This window comes from Perissodus microlepis, chromosome 10, assembly GCF_051167445.1.
Source record: "Perissodus microlepis isolate ML-2025 ecotype Zambia chromosome 10, ASM5116744v1, whole genome shotgun sequence".
Classification (NCBI taxonomy): domain Eukaryota; kingdom Metazoa; phylum Chordata; class Actinopteri; order Cichliformes; family Cichlidae; genus Perissodus; species Perissodus microlepis.
In genome coordinates, this window is record NC_140470.1 from 25,451,789 (window position 1) to 25,474,892 (window position 23,104).

Genomic DNA, 23,104 nt, shown 5'->3' on the forward strand with positions numbered 1-23,104 from the left:
TAAAAAATGATCATCTAGAAAAAGACTGTTTTTACCTGTGAAGGTTGAATGAGCCTCTAAACACACCTCACCATGACATGCATGCAGATTTGTGAAAATACACAATAAATAGACTGGGAGTGTGAATCACGAGGATCAGAAAATTCAACGTGATCTCAGTTATTCTCATTTTTTAAATTTGATGTGATTACTTGACTTCCTTCTTCCCTCACCATTTAAAAAGAATTTCACTCCCTCCATGAATTACCATGGCGAACACAATCAGCTGGAGCTTTCAGGACAAAAATCAAGCAGAGAAGCTCATCATCTTTCTGTTTATGTGCACAGTCATGATGACATGTCTGTGTGTGTGCGTTCATACCGGTGTGGATCTGCCGGTGAGCCTCCAGGGATTCTTCTGTCTGGAACTGGGCGCCACACTGGTCACAAACTATGGCCTTCTCACCAGCTGGACAAGAGACAGAAAGCGGATGCTTATTACACACACTGAAAAAAAAATATGTATATGAACTGGTGAGGGGAAAACAGGGTTAAAGCTCAGATGAGACAAATTAAAGAAATACATTTCACTCAAAACTCTGACCTGTTTATTTACTCCTATATTTTTTTGTTGCTTTACACTTAAACACATTAAGATATGTCAGCAATGCAAAAGCTTTGTTTTGTCCACCAGGGAGCACTTTATTCCAGTAATTAATTAAAAGATTTCCCAATTATGTTTGACCATATATTTGCTAATATACTAATAAAAGGTATTTCAACTAGTAAAACATTAATAACTGGCCTGAGAAAGCATTGGTAAGGCTCAAATAATCAGGTTTTAAGTTTACTGAGGAAGTGGAGAGGACTTGAATGAATGAATATCGGTTTAAACTCATTTTAATTACATTCACCTTGATACATATCCTGTGAGAGAATTACCTTCAGGTTACAAATGATATCTATATGATTTGGCTATAGATGCTGAAAAATGACTGATAATGTTTTTTTCACATTATTCTATAAAGACCTGACTGTCATTATTTCAGCCTGTCTTTTTTTCAGAATTTAGATTAATATTTTTTCCACATCTGATTGATTAATGAGCGGATTGTACAATATAATTAAGCCTGCAGTACAATTAGCGCTATAACTTGATGAGTCAATCTATCCACTTTCACAATGGTCAGCTTCTGGTCCAAATTTAATGAATATGCAACAGAAGGTGTCATATCCTTTTCTGACTAATGTAGTCTAATTTCCCCCCCAAAATTCAAACAGTAAAAGAAAAAAAAAAAGAAAGAAAAGAAAGCGAGCCCAGCATCTGTGACCAACACATCCTCATTTCTAAGCGACAAATTAAGTCGATTGGCAGCGATTGTCGAAATTGCAACACTAGCGTCCTGTACCAAAGCAGCAAAAACACTGATAGAACCCATATTTGGAGGAGACAGGTGAGGTGGTGGCTGGATCATACGGTTTGAGTAGGGTTAGAGAAACATAATGGTTCTTGTGAAATAGAGCCTTTCACAGCCATATGTTCAAAAGGCAAACTCTCCCATCTGTAACAAGCTTACTCTAAATTTTCCTGGTTACAAATCCCACCCAGGGGCCTTTCTGAAAAAGATGGACATTCCATGTGCGAGGTCACTGACAGAGATGACAATCATTTTAACCTTTTAAAAAAATCAGCTACTATTGTTTTTTTTCTTTTGAGATCAGTCTTTTTTTTTTTTTTTTTTTTAAGCATATTTATATATACTTTATTGATCCCCATGGGGAAATTTCTCTCTGCATTTAACCTCACTCAGTGAAGCAGTGGGCAGCCGCCAATCTAGCACCCGGGGAGCAGTGTGGAGGGACGGTACCTTGCTCAGGGGTACCCCAGAGTAGCTGTTCAGGGGATTCAAACCCCCGACATTCCGATCATGGGGCCACCACTCTACCTACTGAGCTATTCCTGCCATTACATCACATTAGAAACATGGCTAACAGTTCATGTTTAGGTTTAACACATTGATGAAACTGTCATTGTAACTGTCATACATCAATTATCGTATAAGCTAACTTACGTATCAACAGTGGTTGTGCACACACATACAAATCGCATTGGCTTAGTAGACACACCTGCCATTAACTTGAAGTAGGCTATTGACTCAAAATCATAAAGTTGTTGTCATGTGCTCTTGCACTTTTGTTGCTCCGCGCTGTTAATTCAAGCAGATCAAGTAAGTAGCCCTTGAGCCGTAGTCTAAATTATCATGTTCACCTACACTTTGTGAATGTGTACAACCTTTTACAACAACTTAAAAAAAAGGAAAGAAAAAAAGCAGGAAGCTGGCATGTACACATCCAGTGTTTTGTTGAAGGGCAAATCAGATCAGGCTCCGGCAAATGAATTTTTATTGCTTGGCAATGAGCACCATACATGCAACACACTTTTCACCAGCACACACACACACACGCACACACACGCAGTTTAACATCTGGATGTTGTGTGTACAAAATGACTCTACGTGTGTGTGGGTGTGTGCCTGTTTCCAGTGCAAGCACAGAGCAATCTCTACTGACTAGACCTTGGTTTGTTCTTGGCACAGCCTCCTGGGTTACGACACCTCCAGAGAGAGAGAGAGAGAGAAAGAGAACACAATGAAAACAGGAAGCCAATTCTTAGATGACAGAAAAAAAAAGTCAGGGAAAGATGGCTTATGTGGTTTTGCAACCACAGTGACATTAGGGAACGGCCTGTACTGTAATGAACCCTAAAAAAAGGAGAAATAACACGGACCGTACACGACAGAGTGTGCCTGCCAGAACATGCTTATGCAACAAGTTATGCAAAAGATGGTACACTGAGCGTGACAAGATCATAAGCCACTGTAATGCGACCTATAAACACTAGCATATCCTGCATTCATCTGCAGCATCACAAGATATATTTCCATTTAACTACTTGTGACTAAAGAGAGTGAGCCGCGGAGCAATGTCTTCTTTAATTGGCTGCATATTCAAGAGGCGTAATTTGCTGTTTGAGCGTATGGTGCGCTGGTGTCGAATGCACAGATGAGCATATGGCCGAATTAGCCGGCAAAAGCATCCACTTAACCTTTGAGGAATAAGACATGTAGTGGAGGTGTAGACAGAATACTCCCCACCCCCCAAACACCCCCACTGATGTCCCTGATTTGCATTAATCGGATAGCGCCTCTTTTGCTTCTTTAACTTCTGATTCATTATCATGGAAACTGTAATTATTATTTTTACAGGCTGCGGTTGCTCTGTTAACCTTCCTTGGACTTTTTCCTCTATTGATTTGAGCTCATCGATTGCCCTTGCAGCGAGCAACTGAGACAATTTTATGAAGGCAACTGTGACTCCATTTCTATCATATGCTGTTGAGAGTCTAAACAGAGCTCAAAGTAAATACACATTCACATTTTTACATTAGATATAGAAGCCTGTCCACCACATGCATACATTACATTAGTTATCGTCATTTCAATTGAGGTCTTAGGTTTTAAATGTGGATTTTCTTCCAGGTAGCAACGAGGCTAAATTAATTTCCCTCATCTAAGAAGTAAGATAAGTAAGTAAGCGACACAGTTTCAGTTTACAAACTCCCTACATTCATTACCAGGTGCCCCTCAACGGCCAATGGGCTTCTCAGATGCCATCAGACCAAAGTGTGATTGTGCGCTGCAGCTTCCAGATGTGAGTATGTGTAACTGTGTTGCTGCATGTTCCTGTAGGTCTACTGTTAAACATGTTATTTCATAGGAAATGTGAAATTTGGTGTTCACTGATGTCTGCAAGGTAGTCAGCTTTACACTTGCATAGTAACCAGTAAGTAACGATTTCGCCTGAGAGACAGTGGTGCAGCACTATAACCACTCTTCTGGGAGGCCAAGAGGCGTGTGCTAAATGGGCCAGGGATAGGATTTTAGTGCAGGGCATGCCCCTGCTTGTGGCACAAGGACATAAATTGTCAGGAAATGCCTGCATGGTGCCTTGCTTCAAGGAGAATGGACTTGTGCGAGGTCAATGTAGGGCAAAGGGGGGTGGAAAAGTGGAAGCACAAGAATCCAGGGTACACACCGCCAGGCAGCCACCCAGCCAGATGACCGTCACTCTAGTTAGCCAGCTGAGTGCTAACGGGGGGCCCCTCCACTTGGTAACAGCCTCCATTAGCCATTTTTGGTGCCAAATTAAAGTGATAAATCTTGAGGCCCCCTTTGATCACAAGAGAGTGAACTTGTTAGTTAGAGGGAGAAGGGAGCTGGGATAGAGGAGACACACACTGTTACCCTTGTGATTTGTGTCCTAAAATAATAAACTACTGCCTTACCAGGGGGGCCCATTCAAATCCTCACTGTAGAGTCTAAAGGAAAATTCTTTTACCACTGAAATGATCTTGAGCTTTAATTTAATTGAGTCATATTTTAATTCTCACAAAACTAACAAAAATGATGGCATCGTAGAGAAGCTCAATGGGGAACATGTAAATGAATGAGCACTCACAAAATGACATGATGTAAATACAAGTTATCTGTCAGAAAATCTAAAAGATGAAAAGAGGAAGAAAAAAATAAAGGAATCTCCAAATGCCTAATCTGCTGTTAGCGGGGACTCCCATGTTACTTTTCCACAGATTCAGGCCTTAGCTGACATAATAAAAGTTGCACAACGCATGATGAGTTGGTGTGTGTGTACATGTGTGTTGGGAGATGGGGATAGAGTGGTGATCAGGTGCCACATGCCGCTGAAGCCACTTCCTTTTTCACTTCTCTTTTGTCAATATTGCACAACTGCTGTTACAGAGCAGTTTGGCTCAGTTATTTCATAATAAAATACAGTAAAAGAGAACAAGAGAACAGAGCTCCGTGCCCAACATGTAAGCATCCTACAGTGCCCAGCAGCAAATACTAAAGTAATGGTTCCACATACACCAGCGGTCCCCAACCCCCGGGCCTCGGACCGGTACCGGTCCGTGAGTCGTTTGGTACCGGGCCGCGAGAGTTGAGGCTCAGGTGTGAAATGTATGGTTTTCAAGGTTTTTATCGGTTTTCAGCGTTATTTTGTTATCGTTTTTATCGTTTACTCGGTTTTCCTGGGTCTTTTCACGTGTGTTATGAATAAATCTTCTTTTTTTCGGTACCGGTACTAGTTTTATTTTGTTGTATTTATCCGCGACACCTTAAAGGCCGGTCCGTGAAAATATTGTCGGGCATAAACCGGTCCGTGGCGCAAAAAAGGTTGGGGACCGCTGACATACACTATAGGCCTGATCCATCTTATCCCACAGATAAAGGAGACTTCCCTTCAGGTAGTGCTTTGTTGTTTTCCAATAACCTCTTGGTACGCTGGGCACATTAAATTGGCTATTGTTTCTGTAAATGCATATTCTAGTTAGAGGAATGTACATTTACAGGCTGAAAACCGTGCCATTTTATTTCAATGTATTCTTTCTTGCTGGTGCATTACTGGGTATTTAAGGTGTCTTTGTCCTTTGCTGAGGAGGTTAAGTTAGAGCCCACCTTCTATTAGATTGGTATTTTAGATGAGCACTGGGTAAAAATATATATTTTTATAAAAAAAAAAAAAAAAACAACAAAAAACAGAAAATCAAGTTGGGCCCAACATGAAAGTCAAGTCAAGGAAAATAAAAAATATATATATTTATATATATCAAAGAGTTTATCTGTATCTCAAAAACCTTTTTTCAAGCAAGCACGCGCAAAAACACACAAAAAATAAACATCCTGAGTCGGCTTAATGTTCCCATAATGCTTGCAAAAACAATTTCACAAATCTTCTCATTCAAATTTTTCTTCACTGTTTCTCTGTTGTGTTCTACACTTTAAAATTGTGGTTACCGTTGTGCCTAGTTGACTGTAGGTACTTAAGGGTGTTTCACTTACAGTAAACTTAGTGGTTATGGGTTTCCGTAGCAGTGACACGGTCTTCATCACAAGTAGATGTGTTGAAGACTGTGGATAAGCCCACAGCCTTTCCAAGAAAGCGATGGTGCGTTCCCTTGCCTGTAATTTCCCCTGACATGCTAAGTGCTCATTCTCCAATTTCCCTAAATAATGTGGTGATGGTGTAATGTTTTATTTGCTATTACACTCATTCCATGTAAGCATGAAATCTGAGTCTAATATGAAAACCATCGTTCTCTTATGATGCTGAGGAGGAGGAAAGTAACCCCACTGCCCATCTGGGTATTTATGGGTGTGATTAACGTATTTGGGTACAGCAGCACACACACAACGCACATTGCCACGCTCGCATCATCTAGTTCAGCAATGTGATCTCATAATGCCACCATTCAGAAGCTCTTCTCATTCAAAAGAATTTGTGAGACACAGAGAGGCCTTGTTTGTTTGGGCTGATAGTTCTGTTTTTCCTGCAGCAGCAGAGGAGCTTTTTGTTTTTTGTTTTTTTAAAAAAAACTACATTCCCACACTTGACACTTACTTGTTGTCCCAACCCACTTTCACAGGTAGATCATATATGCTAAGATTGCAACAGATGGCCCCCCCTTTGGGGATCACAGTCTAAACAGAATCTTTCATCAAAGACAATCACAGAATTAAACATAAGAGTTACAGAGTCTGTCTGTGCTCATAGCAATGTACGAAAAAAAACAAAAAAACAAAAAAACAAAAAACTAGGCCACAATGTTGATACCAGAGTTTAACATTTCATCCTGTATGGGAGATAAAGAAACAAATATTTTTCTTCTGTAACAACCACTGGCCATTTTGTAACATGATGAAGCCATCAATCTGCCCGTTGCAACACATGAAACAGTTTATCTATTTTTTTCTTTCCTACCTAAATACAAAAAACAGGATTAAACGAGCAAGTGTTTAAAAATCGGCAAAGTCATGCCAAGTCCATCTGTTTCCTGCAACACAGTCATGAGAATATCTTGTCAAAAGGCCTTACATGACCACTTGCATGAGTTGGCATGACACTATTTAGCATACACACAGACAGACGCACAAAACACATACTTAACAGTTTAACAATGGAGCTGTGCACAGAGAGTTCTGTACAATCCATTACATGTAGAAAAAGACAACTAAAACAAAGCCACAATAAACAAACTGTTCAGCTATGAATAATTTACCAGATGTCTTTTTTAACTTAACTGCAGTAAAGACAGTAGTATCAGCAGTTGTATTAATAGTGCAGACTTGCAAAAAATAGCCTAACCTGTGGTAATTGTACACACATTGGTCACTGCGTGCGCAAATTCTATCAACACTTGTTAACGTCTCCTTTCAAATTAGAGGTGTCACTGAGCAGGAAAAGACATGGCTACATCCCTGGAAAACAATAGAAGAGATGATGCACACTAGGTCGAGTGTAAGAGGCTGCAGTCTGTTGCAACAACCTCCCTTTAAGACTTTTGAGCCAACTGGGAATCCCTATACTCCCGCACTGATGAATCGCATGGAAGCCTGTAGAGAGCGATCTGCACACAGAATCCAGCTCGTCCAATTTGCATACACGCCAGCCTCACTGTGCATGCCACGTTACAAAAATTTGGTGATGGGCAACCAGCTGAAGCACTACCAAAGTGCACTGTGTGCCAGCAGCTATGACTTCACTTTTGGCGTGCACTACCGTGTGCAAGAGTGACAACGGAGATAATATACCAAGCTTCGTGTTAGCTAGGCATGTAACAGTTTTGGAGTTCCCTGACTTTACACCACATTTCTCTAAACTTTATCGTGGTTTTACTGACTTTAAGCATAACTGTTGCCCTTTAGACAATGGCCTGTTTGTCAGACTTTGTGAAACTACCTTCTAATTCGAGAATTTTTTTCCAGCTTACCACAACTATAATAATTTATTGAAAATGTCAAAGGAACATGTTCAGGTTTTCTCAAGTTTTAATATGAAAATGATCTGCAGGATTCTAATGACAGAAGCTTAATCTGGAAATCTATTTTGTATGCTCTGTTAAGCAGGTATTGCCATCTGGCCTAAAAAGGTGTCTCAAGTAAAAAATCCCCATTAGAGCACACATAGAACAGACCACAGTGACCTGAAAAATTGTACTAATGTTTGACATAACAGAAGTTAGGTCAGACATTAAAAGCCCACTGAGACGTTGTAGTGCCCAGAAATTCTTCTAGGATGGATAACTCCCCCCCACACACACAAAAATAGCCGTAGGAAAGTTAACTTGACATGACATAATCTTACACATGATTTTTCACCCACTTTAATCCCCCTGTGCAACATTTGTTTGCATGACATACTTTTCTGTATGCGCACATATTTCTGCTGGAAGTGTCTGAAGGATCTTTTCTCAAGAGTCAGAGAGGCTAAATGGGAAATTAAAAAGGCTAATTACAGTGTATATGTCGATGGCCGGCCAATATCACACTCAGTGGGTTTTTTTTAGCAGTGTAAACAGGGCAGACGAGAGAGCAGAGAGGCAGATTAGGGAGGCAGAATGTGTGTGTGTGTGTGTGTGACAGAGGGAGGGAGGCAGACAAGCACAGTCACCAACAAAAACATAGCCTGGCTGTTCACTGAGCCTACATAAATGGCTTACGTAAGAAAGTACTCTCAGTACCAAAAAACAGCAAAAATCCATAAACACACACAGACAGCCCCATTTGCCCCCTCCCCCCACTCCCGCACACACGCATAAACACATTCATACACACATATTGGTCTCACCACACTTCTGAGGACTTACATTTATTATCACAACCACAAAAAATATTTCTGATGTGTATTTTTAGATTTACACTGTAAATATTGACCTTTAAAAATAAACCGAAACGTTGGCCAAAATGACAAAATATCAACAAGAGAAAAAAAAGGAGATTTATTTGCAGCATCTAAAGCTCAATCTGGTTCTCACACACACACACAAATAGCACAACAAGTATACACGCATTCATGGGAACACACACAGACGCAGTATGCTGTCAGAACAATGAGTACAGACACCACACGCTCTCTCATCCCCCACTCCCTCCCTTGCACCCTCTACCTTCAGCGTTATAACGAGCTCTGCTGTACAGTTTTATTTACACCAACCTCTTATCAGCAGTACAGCAGCACAGAGGCTGCCAATTGGAGAGGACAGGCCACAGTACTGCCTGTACCCTGTAGTGGAGTAGGTGTATATCGCCATGCCCCCAGCACGTTTTTATCAAGGCTTGGAAAAAGTCTGGGCTTGCGCCAGGCTGCCTCTCAAAATAATAAAACACACTCACACGCAGGCACACAGAAACAGGATGAGTTGGCAATAACGCACCACGACTACAAGCACAACAGTACACAGGTCACACAGCACGAGTACAGCTAAAAGGGGTTTAAGTCCTTTTAACAATCTTTTTCAGATGCAGGCGTTATGCTACATAAATATTAAATATCTACCTGAAGGCCTCAAGGTGAAAAAGATGTAAACACAAAAAATTGTAGAATTGTCATCACTTACAGTACAGTCAGAACTGAAACCCTGAGTTTTGCAGATGATGTGATTCTGTTTGCCTCATCAAACATGATTAACAGCATGCACTGGGGCAGTTTGCAGGCATATGTGAAGCAGCATGGAGGAAGTTCTCCACCCTCTCCACCTTCACGTTTTGTTTTTTAAAAATAATGGATTGCTCCTTCTGGGTTGAGTTGCCTTAAATGCTGGAATTTGCAAATCTCTAATGTAGAGCGTGAGATCGACTGATGGACTGGTAGTCATGGCAGGTGATGTGCTCCACAGAGAGCCGAGTAGAAGAGCAAAACTTTGATTTCACCTATGAGGAAGTGACGCTAATCCAATTGTAGCAGAGTGGCAAAGTACTAAAGTTAGGACAGAAATGCCATTAGCAAGATAAACTTGCAGATTCCTGGGCTATATGGCCTAAATTACCCTCAAGTCTTGAAGCCCTCTTGTTTGCTAATGGGACAAATAAGAAGTGTGGAATCTGTAACAGGACATGAGGAGACAAATAGCTATAGTAGTAAAACGAACTGATATGGTGTAATTACAAAGTGTAACTAGCAAAAACAAAGTAGCTGTACACGGAAAAACTTAATGTCCTAGTAGATGATATTGCACTACCCATAAAACATGCACTGGTTCTCACAAGTATCAAACAGACTTACACAGGCAGAAATGACTTTATGGTGTGAGCAAACATGGCAATATAGATAAGACGAGATATTCTATGGGAGGTGGAGGGGTAGACAAGCCATCAAAAGCGCAAAAGCGAACATGTTTGCTCTCGATGATATTGTTATCGACGGAAAGGAAAAAGAAATCAAAGGGAAGCGAGAGAGCACGAGGAAGAGAGAGGGAGAGAAAAAGGAAGCAGATGAAGACAGAGAATATTCAGGTCGCATTTGACAGCTTTACGGTCTGTTGCGCCGAATGGGATGTCTAGGGACGTGGCAAAGCAGACAAATATTGACTTGCAGAGCGTTCGCATGCACACACGTACACAAGCGCACGCACACACAGACTGGGAAAATACACAATACACTTCCACATACAGCCTCTAAATTCAGCCCCCCTTCAAAATGGATGAGCTCACATTGCAACATCAGTCACCCTTGGGTTTTTTTGCCAAGCTCAACCTCTTAATCCATTCTGCCTGCAAACCAATTTGTTTGTCCAGTAGGTCATAGACAGTTTCCTGCCCTAACTGTTCCCTGTTCTCATGTACTGTTTATTTCTCCCTCGCCTTTGTATTACTTTCTCTGAATGATGAAGTCTTTTCCAGAGCTTTCTGCTTCTTAGGAGATTCTGGGCATGTTAGTTCGCCTTTCCCGTATTTGCTTCCTTCCTTGTATTTCTTTCTGACCAGTTCCCTCTACTTTCAAATTGTCTTGACAACAGAGAAACCTGGCTTGAAGTGTGCACTGAAACAAGAGGAGATCAACGCAAGTATAACTTAAGAGTGTTTCTTTTTCATTTAGTACTATCAGATTTTTAGTCAACGTGTCAAAGGGTAGCTAGTATTAACATCCTGACAACTGATATCTTATTATTTTTTGTTTTTACAGAGACACCACCCTGATTTTGAAGTTTGTTTCTGTGTATGTTACTGGAAAACATATTACCTTATTCAACTTTTAAAGCCCATTATGTTCGCTTGATTCCTGTTAAGCGCACCTTGGCGAACGCCCAGAGGTGGCAAAAGTACACACATTGTTCACTTAAGTAGACGTGCAGATACCTGTGTTAAAAAAAATGCTCTGGTTAAAGTTGAAGTACTGATACAACTTCTTTACTGATGTGGAAAAAGTGTAGACTCTGAAATGTGCTCCAAGTATAAAAGTAAAAGGTAGCTCTTCTACCACCTGTTTTGTGAAAAGATAACTAATCCGCCACCTGCCATATTAATCTAATTAATCTAATCTGTAAACTTCACCACAGTACTGCTAATTAACCAGTGTAGCCTGCAAAAAAACTCTCTGATATTTCCATACAAACTTTGAACAATAACAACTAGTATTGTATTTTTGTATAGTAATAGTACAGCATTTAAATTTGTTTTTAAAGACTTTCACAATATGAAAAATCATCAAGCAGAGAATCAATCGGAACAAATCTGAAATTAATTGTGATATTTTGCGTAAGATTTAAATTTCTACTTTATCAAATGTCATTAATTAGTTCTTACCTTTAAAACTACTTTAATGTCCTGTCTCACTTACATCTTTCTCCATCTCTGACTGAAGTTAGCTCATTCTTTTCTCTCTCTGGGGAATAAAGCAAACGTAGCTAGCGGTTTTATCATAAACTTCACAGATACAGTTTGTGTGTGTGTTGATATTTGTTGAGGTGTTTAAAATGTTGCATTTGAAATTACCTGCCACTTAAAAAATGTTACTCTTTGAGCTCGCTCCTCTTCTCTGTCCTGAACGAGATACTGAAGTACCACAACCACAACTTATTGACATGTGCACCAAAATTACCATTCCAGATGCTCCAGCCCACTTTAACCCCTGAGTATAACACTATAAACTCACTGTGTGCAATAAGTACTGGTGATGGAAATACCAACAGGACTGTCTTGTATGCATTATTGTTCCCACCACTGATGTAATATAATCAATTAATTCCCCTCAAATGTGTTAAACCTGAAGTAACCACGCTGTTTTAAAAACGTAAGGAGTAGAAAGTGAAGATATTTGTGTCGAAGTGTAAGGAAAAGTAAAAAGTTATCAGGAAACTAAAGAAAATACGATTCAGGTTGATCCTAGAGGTGAAAGATGTTGAGGGTTTTCGATGTTGCTTTCAACCCCTGTACATTTTCAAAATGAGAAAAGAAAATGAGGTTTTGACATGTACCCATGTTTCCTGAAATCCTTAGAAATGAGGCTATCTTCAGGGTCTTGGGTGGATGATGTGTGCTTGTGTCAGGATACGTGGAAGAGGATAAAAAAGTGCAGGACGGGAAGCAAGAGCTGGATGCACAGAGGAACCACTGGAGGCTATTTTGGTGTGAAGTGGCAGGAAGTGAATTAGGTTGCCACAAAAATGCCAAAGTAGGGCTTTTCTTACAAGTATCTGGATCCGGTATTAATAGAGGCTGTTTGGACAGAAACAAAAGATCTGTCCATATCCATCCTGAAAAAGCGTACAAATGTATGAAACAAAGAACCTGACAAAGAAAAACACATGAAAATGAGCCTATGGCTCATTTATATATGTGTTCAATCTTCTTCTGTAGCCTAAGAATGTATATTGATCAATAGAAAAAAAAACCATTAGGATTAAATGATCATTTTCAGCCTAAATAAAGAAGTTGAACACGCTACTCATGTTTTTTTGGTTAAAAACGCTCACAAAAACGCAGCTTGGATAAATAACCTAAGCCAGATCTGAATTAAAATACATATGAGCAATTTCAGATGAGATACAGTGAATATTATGTTGAAAGAAAAAAAAAAAACAACATTATTTTTTTAATTTTTATTTTTGTTACATCCAAATAGCCTACATTGTTTAGCTGTTAGAGATTTCAAGACTGCCACTACTATGCGGCATTCAGCCTAAACAAAGTATATCGGTGCTGGATGGTAAAGTGTTAATTGCAGACAATTATATCATGACAATGTTAAAATGTTTGGATTTTACTACTGATTACTAACCATCAAGTAGCAATTATCAGTCTTATCAGTAACTACACCTCATACCAGAACTACATGTGAGGTCAGACTTCTAAATATAATCAATATGGCATTCAGTTCAAGGTCAGCCTATAGCAACTTGTAAGTATGATGCTGGATTAAGTTAATGTGTAACTCAAAATGACTCACAGAAGAGCAACTAAAAGATTTACCAAAGAACTCCAAGGCTACAGAAGCAGTCCATCCATCCATCCACTGAGAATCAGTCACCATGCATTCTAAATTAGACTAACAGTAGTTTTTTAAAAATGATATTGTTAAGCAAGCATACGGTCACAATAATTCACGAGCATTATGTGGTAAATGTAATGTAAAAGGTGGCTGCAAAAGCAACGTTTTCTTTTTTTCTTGCTCTTTTAATTCTTCTAAGGGAGCTCAATTCTAAGACTTATTTCATCTGCATCTGAGGCTAGAGACTGTTACTGTTAAATTTCCACTGCCTAAAAACTTCAAACTAGCTCCTTCACCCGTGACAAGTTTCCCAAATCAGTCCAACATAAAACAGAAGCTGGCAGGGTTTGTCAAATAGCCACCCAGGAGTCTGGATCTTTCCAGTGTGGCCACAGTGTAAGCAGTAAACACATTTATGGAAATGCAAAATTTGACAGGTTCTGTATATAAATTACAAGACTGCAACAATGTTAATGTCAACTTGGCATTGTAATAGGCTAAACAATATAGCTAAAGAATGTCTATATTTAACACTTGTCACAAGTCCAAGGAATCAAGGAAACTTCACTAGAATCAGCTGGTAGCAACAAGTCTGTCAAACTGTACTAGGAAATAGAGATTTTTCTTCTTAATTTTCCAACACAATCTTTGTCCATTTGCTTACAAAACCAGTAATTTAGTATTTCCCCATTGAACACCTGTTAATTTATGTTGTAAATTTATGTTGCATGTAGCACCTTGGTTCCTGGAGGAACGTTGTTTCGCCTCACTGTGTACTGTTAAACTGTATATGGTTGAAGTGACAATAAAGCCAACTTGACTTGACTTGACTTGACCTCTGTGGTACGGGCTAGGAAAAGACCAGTCTGGCTTTAAAAAGATAACACCCAAGCACGCTCTCTCCTTGACTTCAGAGAAATAACCAGTGAGAACAGACTCAGTTTACTGGGCCTGCAGTGTTGAGGCACCTTGGTCTTGAAGAAAATGTTGGACAAGCCGACAGAGGGACATCACCTGGCTAAGGCCATGCCACTGCCAGCTAGCTCATTTACATACTATATTAGCTTTAGCCCCTGTGTGCTGGGAAGAGAAAACAAGCACAGAGCAACAAACCTGCAACTTTGACCAGCAGTTGAACCCTTACCCCTGCGACCACCACACACTGTTGCTCAGCCAGCTGCTGGGAATCCAGCAATTGACATCCTTTTTACAGTGCTGTAAATGCATTTATAGTTTAAGAGAGGAAGAGATAAGAAGGCTGCTGGACTGTAGCAGGAAAACTCATTTTAGCTGTAGTTTGCTGCCCGGGGGGTGCGACTGGTAGACTGAGGTTTAAGGTAATTTCTAAACAAAAAATGTAGACATAGAATTGACACTTGATACCCTGCTTTTTTATTTCCTTCTTTTTTGGTAACAGGTAAAAAGTTTTTGGGTTTTTTTTAAAGGGGAAAAAAAAAAGACCGGGCTTTCCTGGAATTTTACTGGTGGAATAGGAGACAGAGCATTGCAGGGCTGATATATATACACATGCATGCGGAACAAACAAACATTTTCATGTATCTGTACTTGAATACTTTTATACTTTTCCTCTCTACATTTTAAAACAAATACCTGTACTTTCTACTCCTTACATTTTCAAAATGAGCTCCTTGCTTTACGTATAATGGATTTGCTGAGTCTAAACAGTAACACATGAAAGGCAGTCCTCTTTGTGGATTAATCACCGGGTAAAAAGAGATGAAGGAGGCAAACCCGTGTGCCAAAGTCAGGGGTTAAAGTGGGCCGGTGTTTTTATTTATCGATATAAATAAACGACTGCAGGTGCCAATAAGTTGCTGTTGCAGTACCTGGGCAACTAGCTACCGCTACAAAAGAGGAGCAAAAAGCATAAAGACAGTATCATTTTTTAAGTGGCAGGTAGGTTCAAATGCAACGTTTCTATCAGCTCAACAAATATCAGCAGACACACAAACTGTTTGTGTGCATGTTGTCAAACAGTGTGTTGCTAGCTAAAGGTTCGGCTGCTGCATTTCACAGGGACAGAAAAGAAAAAGAGCTAACTTCACTCAGAGATGGAGAAAGATAAGGAGAGGAAGAAGAGAAGTTAGATGTAAAGGTAAGGACTGCTCAGTAGTATTCGATAAACTCGAAATTTAAAGCTTACATGTAAGTCCTCGTGTTTTTAAATCAGATATTGAGTCTGTACATGTGACATTATGCTTTTTTTCATATTGTGAAACTGAGATAGACTAACTGTGTTATTTAAAGGTTGCATGAAAATACTCAGCAGTTTAGTGCAGGATAAACAGGTTAGCTTGGCTACACTGTGATGCATTTAAAGGTTCTCCCGACTGCTGAATCCCATTGTAGCCTCTTCCCTATTAATTTTCCTGTTTAGAGCCAAAGTCACTCTACAGAGGAGGAAAGAAAAAACAGAGCTGTTGTTTCTATATTCCATCTTTTTCTATGTTCATGTTCTACTTAACTATTTAACACTGAGTGCCTTTATTATAATTAAAATTATAATATGTACTAATATTAATTTATCAACATAACATTAACATAACACAAGGTTCAGTTAATGTTGCACAAAAACTGCTCTTGAAAGAGTTACCTATTACTTTCTTTGAGTTTGAGCCCATACCGATACTTTTTCACTTTTACTTGAATAGAGCTGAATCAGTACTTCAACTGTTACTGGAGTATTTTTTAACACTACTATCTGCACTATGCCACCTCTGCATTTTGTACTTCAAAAACCTATCACTGTTATCCTGCTCGTTTGCCTCTGGTCTTTTATATGATAAATCAAAATGATACACGAGATGAGAACTTGCAGCAGAAGTTGGTTGGTGGCCATCCCAATGTCCCTCCCCGTCTCACAGTCAATACCCTGTAAAGATTTAGTGCTTAGGGCCCATTATTTTCTGCTTTCAAGTCAGACATTGTCAAAGGTAACACTGAGTTTATTGAGGTTGGGGACACGAGTGGAAATCAGGGAATACAGCGTTCACTGGGTAGTAAAACTGTAAGAAAGAAGGGGAACTCTGATTTCTGTTGTGAAATTTTACAGGAAGTGTATACACTCAGAGCAAAATGTAAAAAAAATAAATGTGCACATGAAAAAAAAGCATTTTGAAAAGATAATTTCAAATATTTCAACATTTTAGTTACGTTCTCCAGTCTTCTACCTGTTCCCATACCACAGTGTGAAGATTATTTAATTGCTACACATGTGTTATTGCTAAGAGGCCAAGCTGAGCCAAAGAAACAACTGGAGAAAGAAATGCAGAAGATAGGAATCGCTAAACAACAGGAAATACTTGAAGCATGCAGTTTTTTTTACTGCACTCAGGTGCGTTGATTTACATACTTGTTTATTTTGTTTGATTCCAAAATCCTCTCTTCCACCCTGTTAAATCTTCCACATAAAACTTAATAAGTACTGACTTCAAACGGACAAATTGGATCAATTAGGAAAATCTCACAACAAGAGCTATTTAGGCGAATAAACTTACCTCAAAATACCACAGAACTTGAAGTCATCAAGCCTGCATTATCTGCCAAATGACACCATACAGAGGTTAGTAGCGCTTTTCCATTAGGTCATCTGTTTTTCCCTGAATGGGGTGTCAGAATGAGGATATTATTTGTTGAGTGAACTCAAGAAATGATTAAGAAAATCCCCATCCTAAGATCCTGTCCAGACGAACACCACAGATGACACAGATTTCCAATTAGTTATCATTTACGCAAGCCTGAGATTACTTTTCTTACTGCCTTCCTCAGCTGCTTTCATTTTGTGAGACAATAAAGTTAAAAGACAAGCAAGTTTAATTACGTATAAGTTTTTTCATAGATTAAAAAAGAGGGAGAAACTTTCCGTTAATTGTAGTTTCTGACTGAAAGCAATTCTAGTTTTACTCTACATTTAATGTAGTCCAAGGTAATCTACCTCGGATCTTGCACTCATTACATAAAGTGCGAGAAGGCACTATGGTATGATTGAATGCTACATAAATAAATGCATGGATAACTTTGAAAATGAGCTCTTGTGCAAAAAAAAAAAAAAGTAGTTAATCATTTTCCACTTTTTACTAAAGTTTTGAAGTTTTCAAGTGAGGAGTTGCCAGCGCTTCTCCGTCTGCAGACCCACCACATTGTGCACGGGCAACCGCACAGCTCTGGATATAGATACAGCAGAACTGATACTGTAGAGGCAATGACAGCTCTTGGCAGGCAGCCAAAAGTAGGGAAGTGTGTGTATATATGTGTGGGTGGAGGTGGCGGTGGTGGTGGGGGGATACAATCAGCTGAGGCAGAAATAGGCCAAATGGTGACTGTATGGTTCAAAGGGTTCGTCTGTCCTCTCTAGCTGCTCTCTGAGTAGGGCTTTTCCCCTCTTTTCCTGCTATTACTTAAAGCGCTATGAAATAAATTCTTTTCTGGGCAAGCATTTAATTTTATTTTATTTATTTATAGCATGCAATGATTTTGTGCACTGGGATGTGCCGTCCGAATCTAAAGAGGCCAAATGCCTCTTTAGACTTGCCAAACCACCCGAATAATGCTAAATGCATTATGATCTAATGACTAAAAACCTGATTTATTTTTTTTTTTAAATCAACACATTTTGACATTTTTTTCTGCAACCATGCAAAGTCAGTAAGGTTGTGACATTTCCATTAGTTGTAAAGTTTTTGAACAATAAAACGAAAGCTTTCTGCATTATTTAACAACCGGTTAAGATTTTGTCACCTTCTAGAGCGTGTAACATTAAAAAGATGAAACTTTAATGACCTGTGTTTAACTGTGCCGCAAAAGTGACAGAATATAGATGGTTTTCTTTGTGCTTTTTGATCTTTCAGGAGCTGATTTCCTCACTTCAACCAAATGGATGGAAACATCCTCGGTTTACATACAGTAGAGTTTCTTTTGTTTTTTTTAAAGGTTTGGTTTAAGTCTGAAAGTAGGTGACAGTTTGACAGAAACATCTGTGTTAGTGATGATGTGCTGCTCTCATGCTGGGTGCGCTCATTATGTCTTTGTACTCTTTTGTCTTTCAGTTTAACCCACAGATATTTCTTTATTTATTTAACGCGCATTTGTAGTGAAGTTTCTGAGGAATTAGCGCTGTGAGAGCGTGGTCTCATTTCCAGCTCGGCACATGCTGAGGCTCGTGCGGAACCTCAGCACATTTTAGTCAATGGGTACTCATTTAAGGTAATTTTTCAATTTGGAGGGTAGCCCTGTAGACGAGTAGTCTACAGTAGAGAGCATGAGAGGTGCTGGGACTGTTGCTGGAGTTCACATGAATAAATTGTTATGTAATACTAACCAAGTAGTTTTGTCTCTTCCCCTAATATTGCCTGAAGTGAACTTTCGAGTGTGGCTCCCTTGTTCATCAATACGCTTTTCTGAGTACAACGACTGTAAAACATGTTGCTGGTGATAATGTCTTGGCTGGGAACATTTCCACGCAATTCCTTTTTAAAACCATCGAGTAAGCCAAAGATGTTTTGGGCCAATGGATGCAGACATTACAAGGTAATCAGAAGCAGCAGCGCAATGTCATATCACACAGACTGCCACAGGCATAACTGGACAAACAGTGCTGTCAGGATAATGTTGTTTCTGTTGTGTTGTATTTATTTTGTTGTCTGTGGCATGCTCGCACAGATCATGGCAGCCTTTAGTTCTCCAAGAGTTTATTATTCTAAAGGTTCCAGTCCTGCCTGCTTTGGCGTCAGGCAGTTCAGGCAGCAGACACTTCACTATTCTGTTTGAGCTAAGAAGAGAAAGATAACGGACAATAATGTTGTGAGCTTTGGATCGACTGGCATCTTTGTCTATTTGATATGTTGAAAACCTGAGGAGTTATATATTTAAATCAGAATTTAAAGCACAACTTGTATAAGACAGACATATAATATAGGCTGTTATAGATACGGCGGTGCCTAAAAGTCTGTGCAAATTGTTTCCGAATCGGTCTATAAGACACTGGACTGATAGTTCCAAATCAATATACTCTGTACCACCTAAGCCCCCCTGAAATCCTCGGGGGCATGGTGGTGGGGGGCATCCAACCAAAAGCCTGTTTACTCCCGGATTGAACTGCTTTTCCTTCTGACCAGTCGTATTAGTATTCCGTGACCACTCGCTTGTTTTCAACAGTTATAACACAATATCCATGCTTTGCTTTTATGTCGCACCTCCCAGTGGAATTAGTAGCATAAAAGCAATCCTTGTGTGTCCTGGCTACTTCCAGATGGCTTTGGGAGTGCTTTTATCTTTTCCCTCTGCCTCGCTCGCTCCGTCTCCTTTCACTTTCTCTTGCTTTCTTTCTTCCCCCCACATGAAAGTGCCGTCGGCAGATCTTTGCTTAGCCGGGTTCATTCTCTCTTCATCCGAAAATATAAAAGTTTCAAAGAGCATTTCATGAGGGAGCTCTTCCATAAATGGGATTCATAGCTTTCTAATCTGTGCTGCGAAATTGATCTAAAAAGTTTCCCAGAGCTATTGGCCAACTTACATAATGCAATAAAAGGTCGCGCCTGAGAGAATATTTACTTTTATTACCGTTTGTGTCACAAACAAACCCCTCACTCAGCTTTCTCAGTTGGGGCTGTAACAGAATTTTGATGCTTTGCAAAAGAAAAAAGTCTTTAAAACATCTCATACAAACTTACAAACTCTTTTCCTTTTTTCTTTTTTGGGAATATAAAGCAAATTTGGAGCCAGCTGTCAAAAACTAAAACAGCACTGATGGATTTGATTTAATAATATAAAAGTGGGCAAAATTAAACAGCAAAATTTAAACAGTGCGCAGCTGTGTGAAGTGGGCAAAGACAATGACACTTGCATAATTCATGAGACTGTCACATGGCGAGGTCAAGACACACGCACGCACACAGACACACACACACAAAAAGCATTTGTCTGGCCTCAGAAACGCCAATCCCTTAAAAACCGCCTCGATATGAGGCACGGGCGTGATGATAATCTAAGAGAAGAACAACTGGGCAGGACATGCGAACAGAGAGTGTGACTGTCTACGCTGACGTGAAACCTGCCTAATTACACACACTGTCATGACACAATGAAGGAGCTGTCAAATTTGATTGGCTAACATCCATTTCTGCCGATGTCAGTGCATACCAGGGGCTCATTAGAGAAAGTGCGACAAGTGCTAGTGAAAATCTAATAGCCAGCGTGAATGTATGACACACTGTTATATCATTACAGGAACAATGTTTTACTGTTGGACATAATGCTGAAGCAATCTGAGGCATTTTTGAAATGAGAACAACGATTTTACCCTCGTCCCCGGCAGGAATTGGTCACACGCCGTCTATCTCATGGATAACTCTCACTTCACTTCCAGGTGTGACTCCCTATCCAGCTTGTGAGAAGATAATGGTAACAATACACAGAGAGGGTTGTCAGAGCAAGCTCTGATTTGATACGACAGCAAGTGTTCAGCTGGCTGACAGCTACAGAGTTTCAGCAGCACTCACCACAGGCAGTTTACATGACATACCACCCTTAGACATAAAGCACATTTCATGCTTGGATATTAGCACACATGACTAAAAGTCTGTGGTCATACAATAGACTATTAAAGTATAGGCAAACAACGTCATGGCCACCGCATTACAAATGCATCGATCGTGTCGTTACAGTCTATCGACACACAAACAAACACCGCGTGAAAACGAGCTTGGCGCTGTCCTGTGAGCTGTCCTGTGTAAATGTCGCGCCGGTTACTTTCTGCACTGGGATGTGTATATATGTGTGTGTGTGTGTCTCTGTGTCTGTGTGCACAAGCGTGTGTACGTGCATGTTTGTAGGTTTTACAGTCGTGCTCGATACACCCATGCCTGCGCACACACTCGCACAAAGCAACACAAATCCATACTAGCCACAGGCTCCTCTCCAATCTATTTTCTGCTCAGCTGGTTTTAAATGAAGTTATTATGACTCATTAAAATGCCCACAAGCTTGTGGAAGTCGGCCAATTACGATTTAAATTTAGCCTCCTGCTCTCACAACCTTATCTCCCCCCCACCCCTCGTACAACCAACCTCTCATCACTGCCTCTGCTTTTCCCCCCCCCCTCTTTTCTTGTGGGAGTGGGGTGTTTGTAATGCATTTGGGAATCCTTTAAGAGTCCCTTCGCTTTCACTCACACACATCTCAAATGACCATTGCATACATACAGGCCTACCACGATACAACGTGCAAGAAGTCAGGAACTTAACGATCCTTGTGAATAATTTGGCCAAGAATAATTACATATCAAAGACAAAGATAAAAACGAAAATAAAAATCTAACTGGGTTTATATCAACATGTGCAGGCCAGACACACATAGCAGAACCTCGTCCAAATGTGGCAAATACCACTAATTGCTATTCAGAAGCGCACAACTGGACCTTGCCAGTGCCACATATACACACTCTCAAAAACACACTTTTAAGTTTTTACATAACTGAAAGCTTTTCTTGGTCAATTTTGGTTTCACTTGGTCATCCTTTTGTTTTGATTCTACCCGACAGGAAGCTATTGCCACTGCATTTCTCGTTATGCACTGTTCGTAGTGTGGTATGTAACATTTGTAGGACCAAATTCAAATCACAGAGTAAAAGAATCTGGTTTTTCAAAGAGGAGTTTTACTACTTCTCTACACATTTTATTCTTTTTTTTTAATCCCAGTGGACTACATTTTGCATTACTGGGGATTTTAAGAGTATATATATATATATATGTATTACTGCATTTTTTATGATGATGACGATGATGATAATGTTAGGCAAGAAGCTTAAAGTGAAGACTTATTGTGTCCAGACAAGTACCACTGAGGATTCAATCAGCTCCGCCACTCTGTCATCCAAATGCCCCAAGACAGTCTGAAGGACCCTTTGCCTAAAAAAAGACACTCTCAGAATACCTGGAAACTAGACTGAGAAATTCCACCTGATCCTGCTTTAGCCCCCTTGAGCAATGCTCACTATTCAGCCAGTAAGAGCTCACCAAACACACATACACACACACACACAGACGACCTAATTTAACATCACACTCTGGAGCAAACAAATGTCTGCAGCCTCTGTATCTTCTCCCTCCTTTTGACTTAATGGTGAGCACTGTGCGTGTGTGTGCTCACATGCATGTATGTGTCGCTCAGCACATGTTTGTGTGCATGTGAGTGTGCGCGCGTGCTTGATTTGCCTGTGTGTTTATGTGCATTCTACAGTATCATTTGAATTTCCAGGAGAGCAAATTAATTGGCAGCCTTTTGCAATAATTGACTTTTACCACACACACACACACACACACACACACACACATAGACAGAGCACTCACATCTCTCTCTTAGACACATACACACATGCTGCTCGCTGACAACAAAGCTGCTGGGAGGAGGGAGGGATGATGAAGCGAATCCAAAATTCAATCGACTGTGTTCTTGTTTTGAGCAGAAGGCACACAGTGTACTGTACTGTGAGAGGCCATAAAACTCTCACTCTCAACCAAAAAAAAAAGAAAAGAAAAAAACAGCCTTTGGTAGACACAGACATTTCAGCAATCACTTACCATCAAAACACTTTGTCTCGCATACAAAAATAAGACTTGGCATCAGAGCGGAATACCAAATCAGGCCCATTAAGGGAGCACAGGGGCACTCGCTACTTAGCAACCAAAAGGATTTAAAGCTGCAATATCCCTGTAATAAAAGGAATAAGATCAAGTCCTCATGTTTTTTCTTCCTGTCTGAAAATAGA

The 23,104-nt window shown here is 39.9% G+C and overlaps 1 protein-coding gene across 1 annotated transcript in view; it reads right to left on the bottom strand.

Annotated features, from left to right (window-relative positions):
* Nucleotides 1–23,104, bottom strand: part of zbtb16a (zinc finger and BTB domain containing 16a) — a 139,443-nt gene that overhangs the window by 54,798 nt on the left and 61,541 nt on the right. Inside the window, exon 4 of the mRNA XM_084940835.1 lies at nucleotides 362–448. Coding sequence (XP_084796961.1) covers nucleotides 362–448 — 87 coding nt within the window. The remainder of the gene's footprint in view (nucleotides 1–361; nucleotides 449–23,104) is intronic.